This window comes from Oncorhynchus gorbuscha, linkage group LG05, assembly GCF_021184085.1.
Source record: "Oncorhynchus gorbuscha isolate QuinsamMale2020 ecotype Even-year linkage group LG05, OgorEven_v1.0, whole genome shotgun sequence".
NCBI lineage: Eukaryota > Metazoa > Chordata > Actinopteri > Salmoniformes > Salmonidae > Oncorhynchus > Oncorhynchus gorbuscha.
The window spans coordinates 70919716-70931300 of NC_060177.1; the positions used below are offsets into that span (position 1 = coordinate 70919716).

At 46.6% G+C, this 11585-nt stretch overlaps 1 protein-coding gene across 1 annotated transcript; it reads right to left on the bottom strand.

The window, feature by feature from the left end:
- Window positions 1-6566: 6566 nt before the first annotated feature.
- On the bottom strand, window positions 6567-10065 carry LOC124035241 (glycine-rich cell wall structural protein-like). Its single transcript, XM_046348687.1, has 2 exons — window positions 9873-10065; window positions 6567-8489 (listed from the first exon to the last, which is right to left on the bottom strand). Exon 2 carries the CDS (start codon window positions 8481-8483, stop codon window positions 7908-7910), a length of 576 nt encoding a protein of 191 aa, XP_046204643.1. The 5' UTR covers window positions 8484-8489; window positions 9873-10065; the 3' UTR covers window positions 6567-7907.
- Between the last annotated feature and the right edge of the window lie 1520 nt (window positions 10066-11585).

Sequence of the window (11585 nt, forward strand, 5' to 3'; positions counted from 1 at the left end):
CAAAGATAATTGTGTAGTCTAGAGCGATTTTCTAGGTTCGCTAGCCATCTATTGTCGTTCTTTTAACGCAACGTAACGTAAACAACACTGCTAGCTAGCCTGCTAGCCCCGAATAGCAACACTGCAGAAACTATTACACTCAACGGAACGACTTGATTAGTGTAGTGTCAACAACGCACCCACTGCCAGCTGGCCTACTTCAGCAGTACTGTATCATTTTAATCATTTTAGTCAATAAGATTCTTGCTATGTAGCTTAACTTTCTGAACATTCGAGACGTGTAGTCCACTTGTCATTCCAATCTCCTTTGCATTAGCGTAGCCTCTTCTGTAGCCTGTCAACTATGTGTCTGTTTATCCCTGTTCTCTCCTCTCTGCACAGACCATACAAACGCTCCACACCGCGTGGCCGCGGCCACCCTACTCTGGTGGTCCCAGCGCGCACGACCCACGTGGAGTTCCAGGTCTCCGGTAGCCTCTGGAACTGCCAATCTGCGGTCAACAAGGCAGAGTTCATCTCAGCCTATGCCTCCCTCCAGTCCCTCGACTTCTTGGCACTGACGGAAACATGGATCACCACAGACAACACTGCTACTCCTACTGCTCTCTCTTCGTCCGCCCACGTGTTCTCGCACACCCCGAGAGCGTCTGGTCAGCGGGGTGGTGGCACCGGGATCCTCATCTCTCCCAAGTGGTCATTCTCTCTTTCTCCCCTTACCCATCTGTCTATCGCCTCCTTTGAATTCCATGCTGTCACAGTTACTAGCCCTTTCAAGCTTAACATCCTTATCATTTATCGCCCTCCAGGTTCCCTCGGAGAGTTCATCAATGAGCTTGATGCCTTGATAAGCTCCTTTCCTGAGGACGGCTCACCTCTCACAGTTCTGGGCGACTTTAACCTCCCCACGTCTACCTTTGACTCTTTCCTCTCTGCCTCCTTCTTTCCACTCCTCTCCTCTTTTGACCTCACCCTCTCACCTTCCCCCCTACTCACAAGGCAGGCAATACGCTCGACCTCATCTTTACTAGATGCTGTTCTTCCACTAACCTCACTGCAACTCCCCTCCAAGTCTCCGACCACTGCCTTGTATCCTTTTCCCTCTCGCTCTCATCCAACACCTCCCACACTGCCCCTACTCGGATGGTATCGCGCCGTCCCAACCTTCGCTCTCTCTTCCCCGCTACTCTCTCCTCTTCCATCCTATCATCTCTTCCCTCCGCTCAAACCTTCTCCCACCTATCTCCTGATTCTGCCTCCTCAACCCTCCTCTCCTCCCTCTCTGCATCCCTTGACTCTCTATGTCCCCTATCCTCCAGGCCGGCTCGGTCCTCCCCTCCCGCTCCGTGGCTCGATGACTCATTGCGAGCTCACAGAACAGGGCTCCGGGCAGCCGAGCGGAAATGGAGGAAAACTCGCCTCCCTGCGGACCTGGCATCCTTTCACTCCCTCCTCTCTACATTTTCCTCCTCTGTCTCTGCTGCTAAAGCCACTTTCTACCACGCTAAATTCCAAGCATCTGCCTCTAACCCTAGGAAGCTCTTTGCCACCTTCTCCTCCCTTCTGAATCCTCCGCCCCCTCCCCCCTCCTCCCTCTCTGCAGATGACTTCGTCAACCATTTTGAAAAGAAGGTCGACGACATCCGATCCTCGTTTGCTAAGTCAAACGACACCGCTGGTTCTGCTCACACTGCCCTACCCTGTGCTCTGACCTCTTTCTCCCCTCTCTCTCCAGATGAAATCTCGCGTCTTGTGACGGCCGGCCGCCCAACAACCTGCCCGCTTGACCCTATCCCCTCCTCTCTTCTCCAGACCATTTCCGGAGACCTTCTCCCTTACCTCACCTCGCTCATCAACTCATCCCTGACCGTTGGCTACGTCCCTTCCGTCTTCAAGAGAGCGAGAGTTGCACCCCTTCTGAAAAAACCTACACTCGATCCCTCCGATGTCAACAATTACAGACCAGTATCCCTTCTTTCTTTTCTCTCCAAAACTCTTGAACGTGCCGTCCTTGGCCAGCTCTCCCGCTATCTCTCTCTGAATGACCTTCTTGATCCAAATCAGTCAGGTTTCAAGACTAGTCATTCAACTGAGACTGCTCTCCTCTGTATCACGGAGGCGCTCCGCACTGCTAAAGCTAACTCTCTCTCCTCTGCTCTCATCCTTCTAGATCTATCGGCTGCCTTTGATACTGTGAACCATCAGATCCTCCTCTCCACCCTCTCCGAGTTGGGCATCTCCGGCGCGGCCCACGCTTGGATTGCGTCCTACCTGACAGGTCGCTCCTACCAGGTGGCGTGGCGAGAATCTGTCTCCTCACCACGCGCTCTCACCACTGGTGTCCCCCAGGGCTCTGTTCTTGGCCCTCTCCTATTCTCGCTATACACCAAGTCACTTGGCTCTGTCATAACCTCACATGGTCTCTCTTATCATTGCTATGCAGACGACACACAATTAATCTTCTCCTTTCCCCCTTCTGATGACCAGGTGGCGAATCGCATCTCTGCATGTCTGGCAGACATATCAGTGTGGATGACGGATCACCACCTCAAGCTGAACCTCGGCAAGACGGAGCTGCTCTTCCTCCCGGGGAAGGACTGCCCGTTCCATGATCTCGCCATCACGGTCGACAACTCCATTGTGTCCTCCTCCCAGAGCGCCAAGAACCTTGGCGTGATCCTGGACAACACCCTGTCGTTCTCTACTAACATCAAGGCGGTGGCCCGTTCCTGTAGGTTCATGCTCTACAACATCCGCAGAGTACGACCCTGCCTCACACAGGAAGCGGCGCAGGTCCTAATCCAGGCACTTGTCATCTCCCGTCTGGATTACTGCAACTCGCTGTTGGCTGGGCTCCCTGCCTGTGCCATTAAACCCCTTCAACTCATCCAGAACGCCGCAGCCCGTCTGGTGTTCAACCTTCCCAAGTTCTCTCACGTCACCCCGCTCCTCCGTTCTCTCCACTGGCTTCCAGTTGAAGCTCGCATCCGCTACAAGACCATGGTGCTTGCCTACGGAGCTGTGAGGGGAACGGCACCTCAGTACCTCCAGGCTCTGATCAGGCCCTACACCCAAACAAGGGCACTGCGTTCATCCACCTCTGGCCTGCTCGCCTCCCTACCACTGAGGAAGTACAGCTCCCGCTCAGCCCAGTCAAAACTGTTCGCTGCCCTGGCCCCCCAATGGTGGAACAAACTCCCTCACGACGCCAGGACAGCGGAGTCAATCACCACCTTCCGGAGACACCTGAAACCCCACCTCTTTAAGGAATACCTAGGATAGGTTAAGTAATCCCTCTCACCCCACCCCCCCTAAGTTTTAGATGCACTATTGTTAAGTGACTGTCCCACTGGATGTCATAAGGTGAATGCACCAATTTGTAAGTCGCTCTGGATAAGAGCGTCTGCTAAATGACTTAAATGTAAATGTAAATGAGAAGTACTCCAGATATGACAAACTGACCCTAGCCCCCGACACATAAACTACTGCAGCATAAATACTGGAGGTTGAGACAGGAGGGGTCAGGAGACACTGTTCCCCCATCCGAGGACACCCCCGGACAGGGCCAAACAGGAAGGATATAACCCCACCCACTTTGCCAAAGCACAGCCCCCACACCACTAGAGGGATATCTTCAACCACCAACTCACCATCCTGAGACAAGGCTGAGTATAGCCCACAAAGATCTCCGCCACGGCACAACCCAAGGGGGGGGGGGCAGACAGGATGATCCCATCAGTGACTCAACCCACTCAGGTGACGCACCCCTCCCAGGGACGGTATGAGAGAGCCCCAGTAAGCCAGTGACTCAGCCCCTGTAATAGGGTTAGAGGCAGAGAATTCCAGTAGAAAGAAGGGAACCGGCCAGGCAGAGACAGCAAGGGTGGGTTGGTTGCTCCAGAGCCTTTCCTTTCACCTTCCCACTCCTGGGCCAGACTACACTCAATCATATGACCCACTGAAGAGATGAGTCTTCAGTAAAGACTTAAAGGTTGAGACCGAGTTTGCGTCTCTGACATGGGTAGGGAAACCGCTCCATAAAAATTTAGCTCTATAGGAGAAAGCCCTGCCTCCAGCTGTTTGCTTAGAAATTCTAGGGACAATTAGGAGGCCTGCGTCTTGTGACCGTAGCGTACGTGTAGGTATGTACGGCAGGACCAAATCAGAGAGATAGGTAGGAGCAAGCCCATGTAATGCTTTGTAGGTTAGCAGTAAAACCTTGAAATCAGCCCTTGCTTTGACAGGAAGCCAGTGTAGGGAGGCTAGCACTGGAGTAATATGATCATTTTTTTTTCTAGCAGCCGTATTTAGCACTAACTGAAGTTTATTTAGTGCTTTATCCGGGTAGCCGGAAAGTAGAGCATTGCAGTAGTCTAACCTAGAAGTCACGAAAGCATGGATACATTTTTCGGCATCATTTTTGGACAGAAAGTATCTGATTTTTGCAATGTTACGTAGATGGAAAAAAGCTGTCCTTGAAATGGTCTTGATATGTTCTTCAAAAGAGAGATCAGGGTCCAGAGTAACGCCGAGGTCCTTCACAGTTTTATTTGAGACGACTGTACAACCATTAAGATTAATTGTCAGATTCAACAGAAGATCTCTTTGTTTCTTGGGACCTAGAACAGGCATCTCTGTTTTGTCAGAGTTTAAAAGTAGAAAGTTTGCAGCCATCCACTTCCTTATGTCTGAAACACATGCTTCTAGCGAGGGCAATTTTGGGGCTTCACCATGTTTCATTGAAATGTACAGCTGTGTGTCATCCGCATAGCAGTGAAAGTTAACATTATGTTTTCGAATGACATCCCCAAGAGGTAAAATATATAGTGAAAACAATAGTGATCCTAAAACGGAACCTTGAGGAACACCAAAATTTACAGTTGATTTGTCAGAGGACAAACCATTCACAGAGACAAACTGATATCTTTCCGATAGATAAGATCTAAACCAGGCCAGAACTTGTAGACCAATTTGGGTTTCCAATCTCTCCAAAAGAATGTGGTGATCGATTGTATCAAAAGCAGCACTAAGGTCCCAGAGCGCTAAGAACCTTGGCGTGATCCTGGAAAACACCCTGTCGTTCTCAACTAACATCAAGGCGGTGGCCCGTTCCTGTAGGTTCATGCTCTACAACATCTGCAGAGTACGACCCTGCCTCACACAGGAAGCGGCGCAGGTCCTAATCCAGGCACTTGTCATCTCCCGTCTGGATTACTGCAACTCGCTGTTGGCTGGGCTCCCTGCCTGTGCCATTAAACCCCTACAACTCATCCAGAACGCCGCAGCCCGTCTAGTGTTCAACCTTCCTAAGTTCTCTCACGTCACCCCGCTCCTCCTCTCTCTCCACTGGCTTCCAGTTGAAGCTCGCATCCTCTACAAGACCATGGTGCTTGCCTACGGAGCTGTGAGGGGAACGGCACCTCAGTACCTCCAGGCTCTGATCAGGCCCTACACCCAAATAAGGGCACTGCGTTCATCCACCTCTGGCCTGCTCGCCTCCCTACCACTGAGGAAGTACAGTTCCCGCTCAGCCCAGTCAAAACTGTTCGCTGCTCTGGCTCCCCAATGGTGGAACAAACTCCCTCATGACGCCAGGACAGCGGAGTCAATCACCACCTTCCGGAGACACCTGAAACCCCACCTCTTTAAGGAATACCTAGGATAGGATAAAGTAATCCTTCTCACCCCCCCTTAAAAGATTTAGATGCACTATTGTAAAGTGGCTGTTCCACTGGATGTCATAAGGTGAATGCACCAATTTGTAAGTCGCTCTGGATAAGAGCGTCTGCTAAATGACTTAAATGTAAATGTAAATGTCTAGGAGCACGAGGACAGATGCAGAGCCTCTGTCTGATGCCATTAAAAGGTCATTTACCACCTTCACAAGTGCAGTCTCAGTGCTATGATGGGGTCTAAAACCAGACTGAAGCATTTCGTATACATTGTTTGTCTTCAGGAAGTCAGTGAGTTGCTGCGCAACAGCCTTTTCTAAAATGTTTAAGAGGAATGGAAGATTCGATATAGGCCGATAGTTTTTTATATTTTCTGGGTCAAGGTTTGGCTTTTTCAAGAGAGGCTTTATTACTGACACTTTTAGTGATCACACAATGAGTGTTTAGTCATGGGACATCCTATTATTGACTGCTGACCAACATACCTGGCACATGTTAACATATGTGTCATAACAATAGCATTGCAGCCCAATGATACTCTGGGCAGTCTAAAAGCCTTTACCATGACAATGAATACCTCCACTGTGTGAATCGGGTTCCTAATCTTATTTTTAACGGAGATCCACTTCAATGAATGGCCTAGATACAGTCATTCACAGATTCCCAAGAACAGATTTCAGATTCTAGAATCCAATCTGCCTTCAAGAACCATCCTTGATTGACTGTTGGTTGTTGTACAGTTACTGACATGACTTTTAATGTTTAGTCTGTCATCAAAAGCCTCATCTAAATATGACTTCTATCTGAACTGACCCATTGTCATTTTAATGAGCTGATGGTAGTTCCTCTTCACATTCTGATTATAGTCAAGGTCATAAATGAATACATTTACATCTCTGTCTCTCATGTCTTTATTGGAATAACCCCACAGGAAAAATACATCAAATGACACCAAAACAAAAACTTTTTGGATCATACTAGAATTTATACACTCCACCACACACACAGCCTATTTAATAAAGTAAGAAAAATAATGGAAACAAAATCAAATTCATAGAATTGTACAATATACAGAATTTACAAATCCAAATCCAAACGCTGCCAGTGTTCTACCAGGTGTTGAAATAAGTTCAACCTGTTTTAACGGGACTATTTCAAATAAAGATTGACCTTTATACTGTATGTCCACAGCATGGCAATATTAAAGTGTTGATAGCAACCATGGTAAAGAAAATATAAAGTAAATCATGTGTAATTGAGGTAGTGAGTGCTCGACTGGAAGGTCAATTATCACACTAGATATTTGTATGTTGTTTAAGTATGTCTCAGAAAACAAATGTTGTGCAAATAGTTAGTTGACAAATAATCTGCATCAGTGTGTTTCTGGATCAGGGAGCTATACAGGAAGTGTATTTGCTCCACTACACCTGCAAATCTAATTAGATGGAATCACAACCTGTGAGATTAGTGTTCAGTCATGGTTTGGGACTCAATACCCAAGGTCTTGGTCTGGGTCTGGGGTCAGAGTCTAGTCTTAGTCTCAAGAGTCTTTATATACACATGGTCTTGGTCTGGGTCTGGGGTCAGAGTCTAGTCTTGGTCTCAAAGAGTCTTTATATACACATGGTCTTGGTCTGGGTCTGGGGTCAGAGTCTAGTCTTGGTCTCAAGAGTCTTTATATACACATGGTCTTGGTCTGGGTCTGGGGTCAGAGTCTAGTCTTGGTCTCAAAGAGTCTTTATATACACATGGTCTTGGTCTGGGTCTGGGGTCAGAGTCTAGTCTTGGTCTGAAGAGTCTTTATATACACATGGTCTTGGTCTGGGTCTGGGGTCAGAGTCTAGTCTTGGTCTCAAAGAGTCTTTATATACACATGGTCTTGGTCTGGGTCTGGGGTCAGAGTCTAGTCTTGGTCTCAAAGAGTCTTTATATACACATGGTCTTGGTCTGAGTCTGGGGTCAGAGTCTAGTCTTGGTCTGAAGAGTCTTTATATACACATGGTCTTGGTCTGGGTCTGGGGTCAGAGTCTAGTCTTGGTCTCAAAGAGTCTTTATATACACATGGTCTTGGTCTGGGTCTGGGGTCAGAGTCTAGTCTTGGTCTGAAGAGTCTTTATATACACATGGTCTTGGTCTTGGTCTGGGGTCAGAGTCTAGTCTTGGTCTCAAAGAGTCTTTATATACACATGGTCTTGGTCTATCTTTAGTTGTAACTCCATCCCTCTCTTTCTGTTTTCTCTACATCACTCCCATCCAGTGCCCCATCACCAGTGACATTAGTGACCCAATGATGACGATGATGCTGTTATAGATGGGCCCGCTGGATGCTCCATAGTAGTACTCCATATCCCCAGAGCCCTCTGGTCCCTCATAGCCACCAGGCCTGGGGCCATACCCTCCACCTCTGGGGTAGCCCCCATAGCCTCCTCCATAGCCTCCATAACCCCCCCCATAACCACCTCCATACCCCCCATATCCTCCTCCATAGCCAGGACGACTCAGGGCACTGCCCAGCATTGCTCCCCCCACGGCACCAGCAGCAGCAGCCCCTGCCATCTTCCCCACACTGGAGCCTCCACTCTGGGCAGGCATTGGTCGGTATGCCGGTCCGCTCGAGGATGGCATTGGTCGGTATCCCGTGCCTCCACCTTGACGAGGGTAACCGCTACCTCCACGTCTACTACCTCCCCACCCCCCACCGCCACTACGTCCGAAGCTCCCACCACGACGTGCCTCTAAGGTGGGGCATAGGGTTGCTAGGAGAAATAGGCAGGTTGCCACGGTGAGGAGAAGTCTCTGTTGGCCAACCATCATAGTTCCCTGTGAAGACAAGAACATGAAGAGTTTGTGATGAATATATCCCACATTTCTACACTGGTGCTGGGTCATTACCAAGACGAGAACAAGACATGAACATAAGCATGATCTGTGATTAGTGTGAGACCCCCCCCAGTGACATAATGCCTTCTTTCATCAGCTTGTCTGGAAAATCTGTCCAGTGAATAGTATGGTGGAACACAATGTACACACACACAGGTTTTAATATGGTAGAACACAACGCACACACACACACACTAATGTTCTCGTCACTGCAGGCTTTGCAAATTGCTTAGTAAGGGTTATTTTTACGCTAGAGACAAATTAACAGCGAGCTGGCCCTGCTAATCCAGCTTTGTCAGAGAATTGTTACACAAGAGCCGTGAGAAGTCAACACCATAGCATCGATAGGATCTAACAAGTCAATTGAAGATTTCTGGCTTCAGTGCATTGAGAAGCCAGGATATAAACTCAGGTTGGTATGAACTCTGGTTCTAGTCTGTCAGAGGAAGATCTATGAAAAACAACAAGTGGAATGAAGGGAGACTTTTTCCAGTCAACATTGTCTCTAAAACCTTTATCAGTGCGAGTTGACAATAATCCTTGTCAATCCCCTTGTTTTTGTGTTTCAAAACCCAGGAGATATATTTTCTACTAGGTCAGGGATGACCACTAGACCAATGCCATAACAGATTCACTTCATAAGGACCATGTCATCATCTCAATAATCATCACACGGTTTTACTTTATGTCCATAATCTGTCTCTCTACTTTCTCCCTCTAATCTCTCTTCTGTCTCTGTCACTCTTACTCAGACCTCTTTACCACCGTAATCAATGTCCTCCCTAAGATTGCCTGTCTGTCCTCCTCTCTCCCCATCATCATCACACAGCATTACAGTGTAATCTGTGTCCTTGGCTCAGAGGCTATACATATCAATAGTCTTTTGGCTTTAGAATAATCCCACACAGTAGCTTTCCAGTTTCCAAGATGACCTACTGTGTTACGTAGAGAGTTCTAGAACGTCCCTCCTGGTTAATTCAGAACACAGAGCTCTAGAACTATCCTCCTGGTCCATTCAGAACTTTTGGTAACTGTGTAGGCATGCTGTAATTGTCTATGTAAAACTTATCCAACGGACATTTGACCTCTATAGAATAAGTTACACATGTGCAATACAACTGGGTCAAATGGCAATTAACACTAATGACACACTTGATGCACCTGCATTAAATAATGACATGCATCTTGGTATTTGTATTTTCAAATGCCAGATAACAGTTACAGTATGCTACATCATCAACAACAGATTGAAATATCTTCAGAAATGATAGGATGATGACAGTAATGGGAAAAAAAAGCTGTAGTGAGGGTTGAAACTCTTACCTGTAGAAGTTGGCGAAGAGCTGAAGAAAATCACAGACAGGTCAGAGGATGTCCGTTGCTAGTCCTGTTGTCCTCTTGGCTCAATCCTGTGTGCGTGATGGTAGGTGACTGTCGGGTCTCTTTAACCTCCAGACGATTTCAGCCATGTAGAGGGGTTCTATCTCTTCTCATTGGTTGAGCAGGATAAACAATGATGCTCCTCCCTGCTAACACTGTAGTGTTCCGATAAGCCCCTGCCCCACCAACACTGTACAGACAGAAATACCTGCACACTTCGATAACCTGTGTGTGTGTGTGTGTGTGTGTGTGTGTGTGTGTGTGTGTGTGTTCAGCTTGCAGTTAATGTGAACCTCAAAGTCCACCAAAACAACCAACAGAAATACTCCAGAGTTATGTCATACAGATTTAAATGACATTCTATGATGTTCAATGTAAGATACAGTATATAAAATGGCATCAGATCATATCTTTACATATTATCATTGATTCAACAAGTATTATACAACCAGGATGACATGGTTTCCACCCACTGACCCAGAAAAGGATAGACCAAATCGGTTTCAAGATAACTCTTTATTAAATAATAACAATTATTGTAAAAATACTAAATTTCCAAATAGTGGCATGTCTTTGACTTTGAAGAGGGTGTCCTCAAAAAAAGGAGCGCTCAGTCAGAATGCAACATTACAACAGCTAAAATATCATGAAATAAACGTGTCAGTCTTGAAAGAGCAATAGAAATTGAAATGACAAACATGTATGCATGCACGCACACAAACAATATACAGCAACCTTTTAAAAGCTGAGGGAAGATTTCCACTACTGGTCAAAAGTTTTACAACACCTACTCATTCAAGGTTTTTTATTTATTTAGACTATTTTCTACATTGTATAATAATAGTGAAGACATCAAAACTATGAAATACACATGGAATCATGTAGTAACCAAAAGTGTTGACTCAAAAAATATGTTATATTCAAGATTCTTCAAATAGCCACCCTTTGCCTTGATGACAGCTTTACACACTGTTGGCATTCTCTCAACCAGATTCATGAGGTAGTCACCTGGAATGCATTTCAATTAACAGGTGTGCCTTCTTAAAGTTATTTTGTGGAATTTCTGATTGGCTCAAAAATTAATGTGTTTGAGCCAATCAGTTGTGTTGCGACAAGGTAGGGGGGTATACAGAAGAGAGCTCTATTTTGTAAAATACCAAATCCATATTATGGCAAGAACAGCTCAAATAAGCAAAGAGAAATGACAGTCCATCATTACTTTAAGACATGAAGGTCAGTCAAACCTGAACATTTCAAGAACTTTGAAAGTTTCTTCAAGTGCAGTCGCAAAAACCATCAAGCGCTATGATGAAACTGTCTCTCATGAGTATCGCCACAGGAATGGAAGACTCAGAGTTACCTCTGTAGCAGAGGACAAGTTCATTAGTTACCAGCCCAGCCTCAGAAATTACAGCCCAAATAAATGCCTCACAGAGTTCAAGTAACAGACACATCTCAACATCAACTGTTCAGAGGGGACTGTGTGAATCAGGTCTTCATGGTCGAATTGCTGCAAAGAAACCACCAAGGACAACAATAATAATAAGAGACTTGCTTGGGCCAAGAAACACGAGCAACGGACATTAGACCAGTGGAAATTTGTCCTTTGGTCTGGTGTCTAAATGGGAGATTTTTGGTTTCAACAGCCATGTCTTG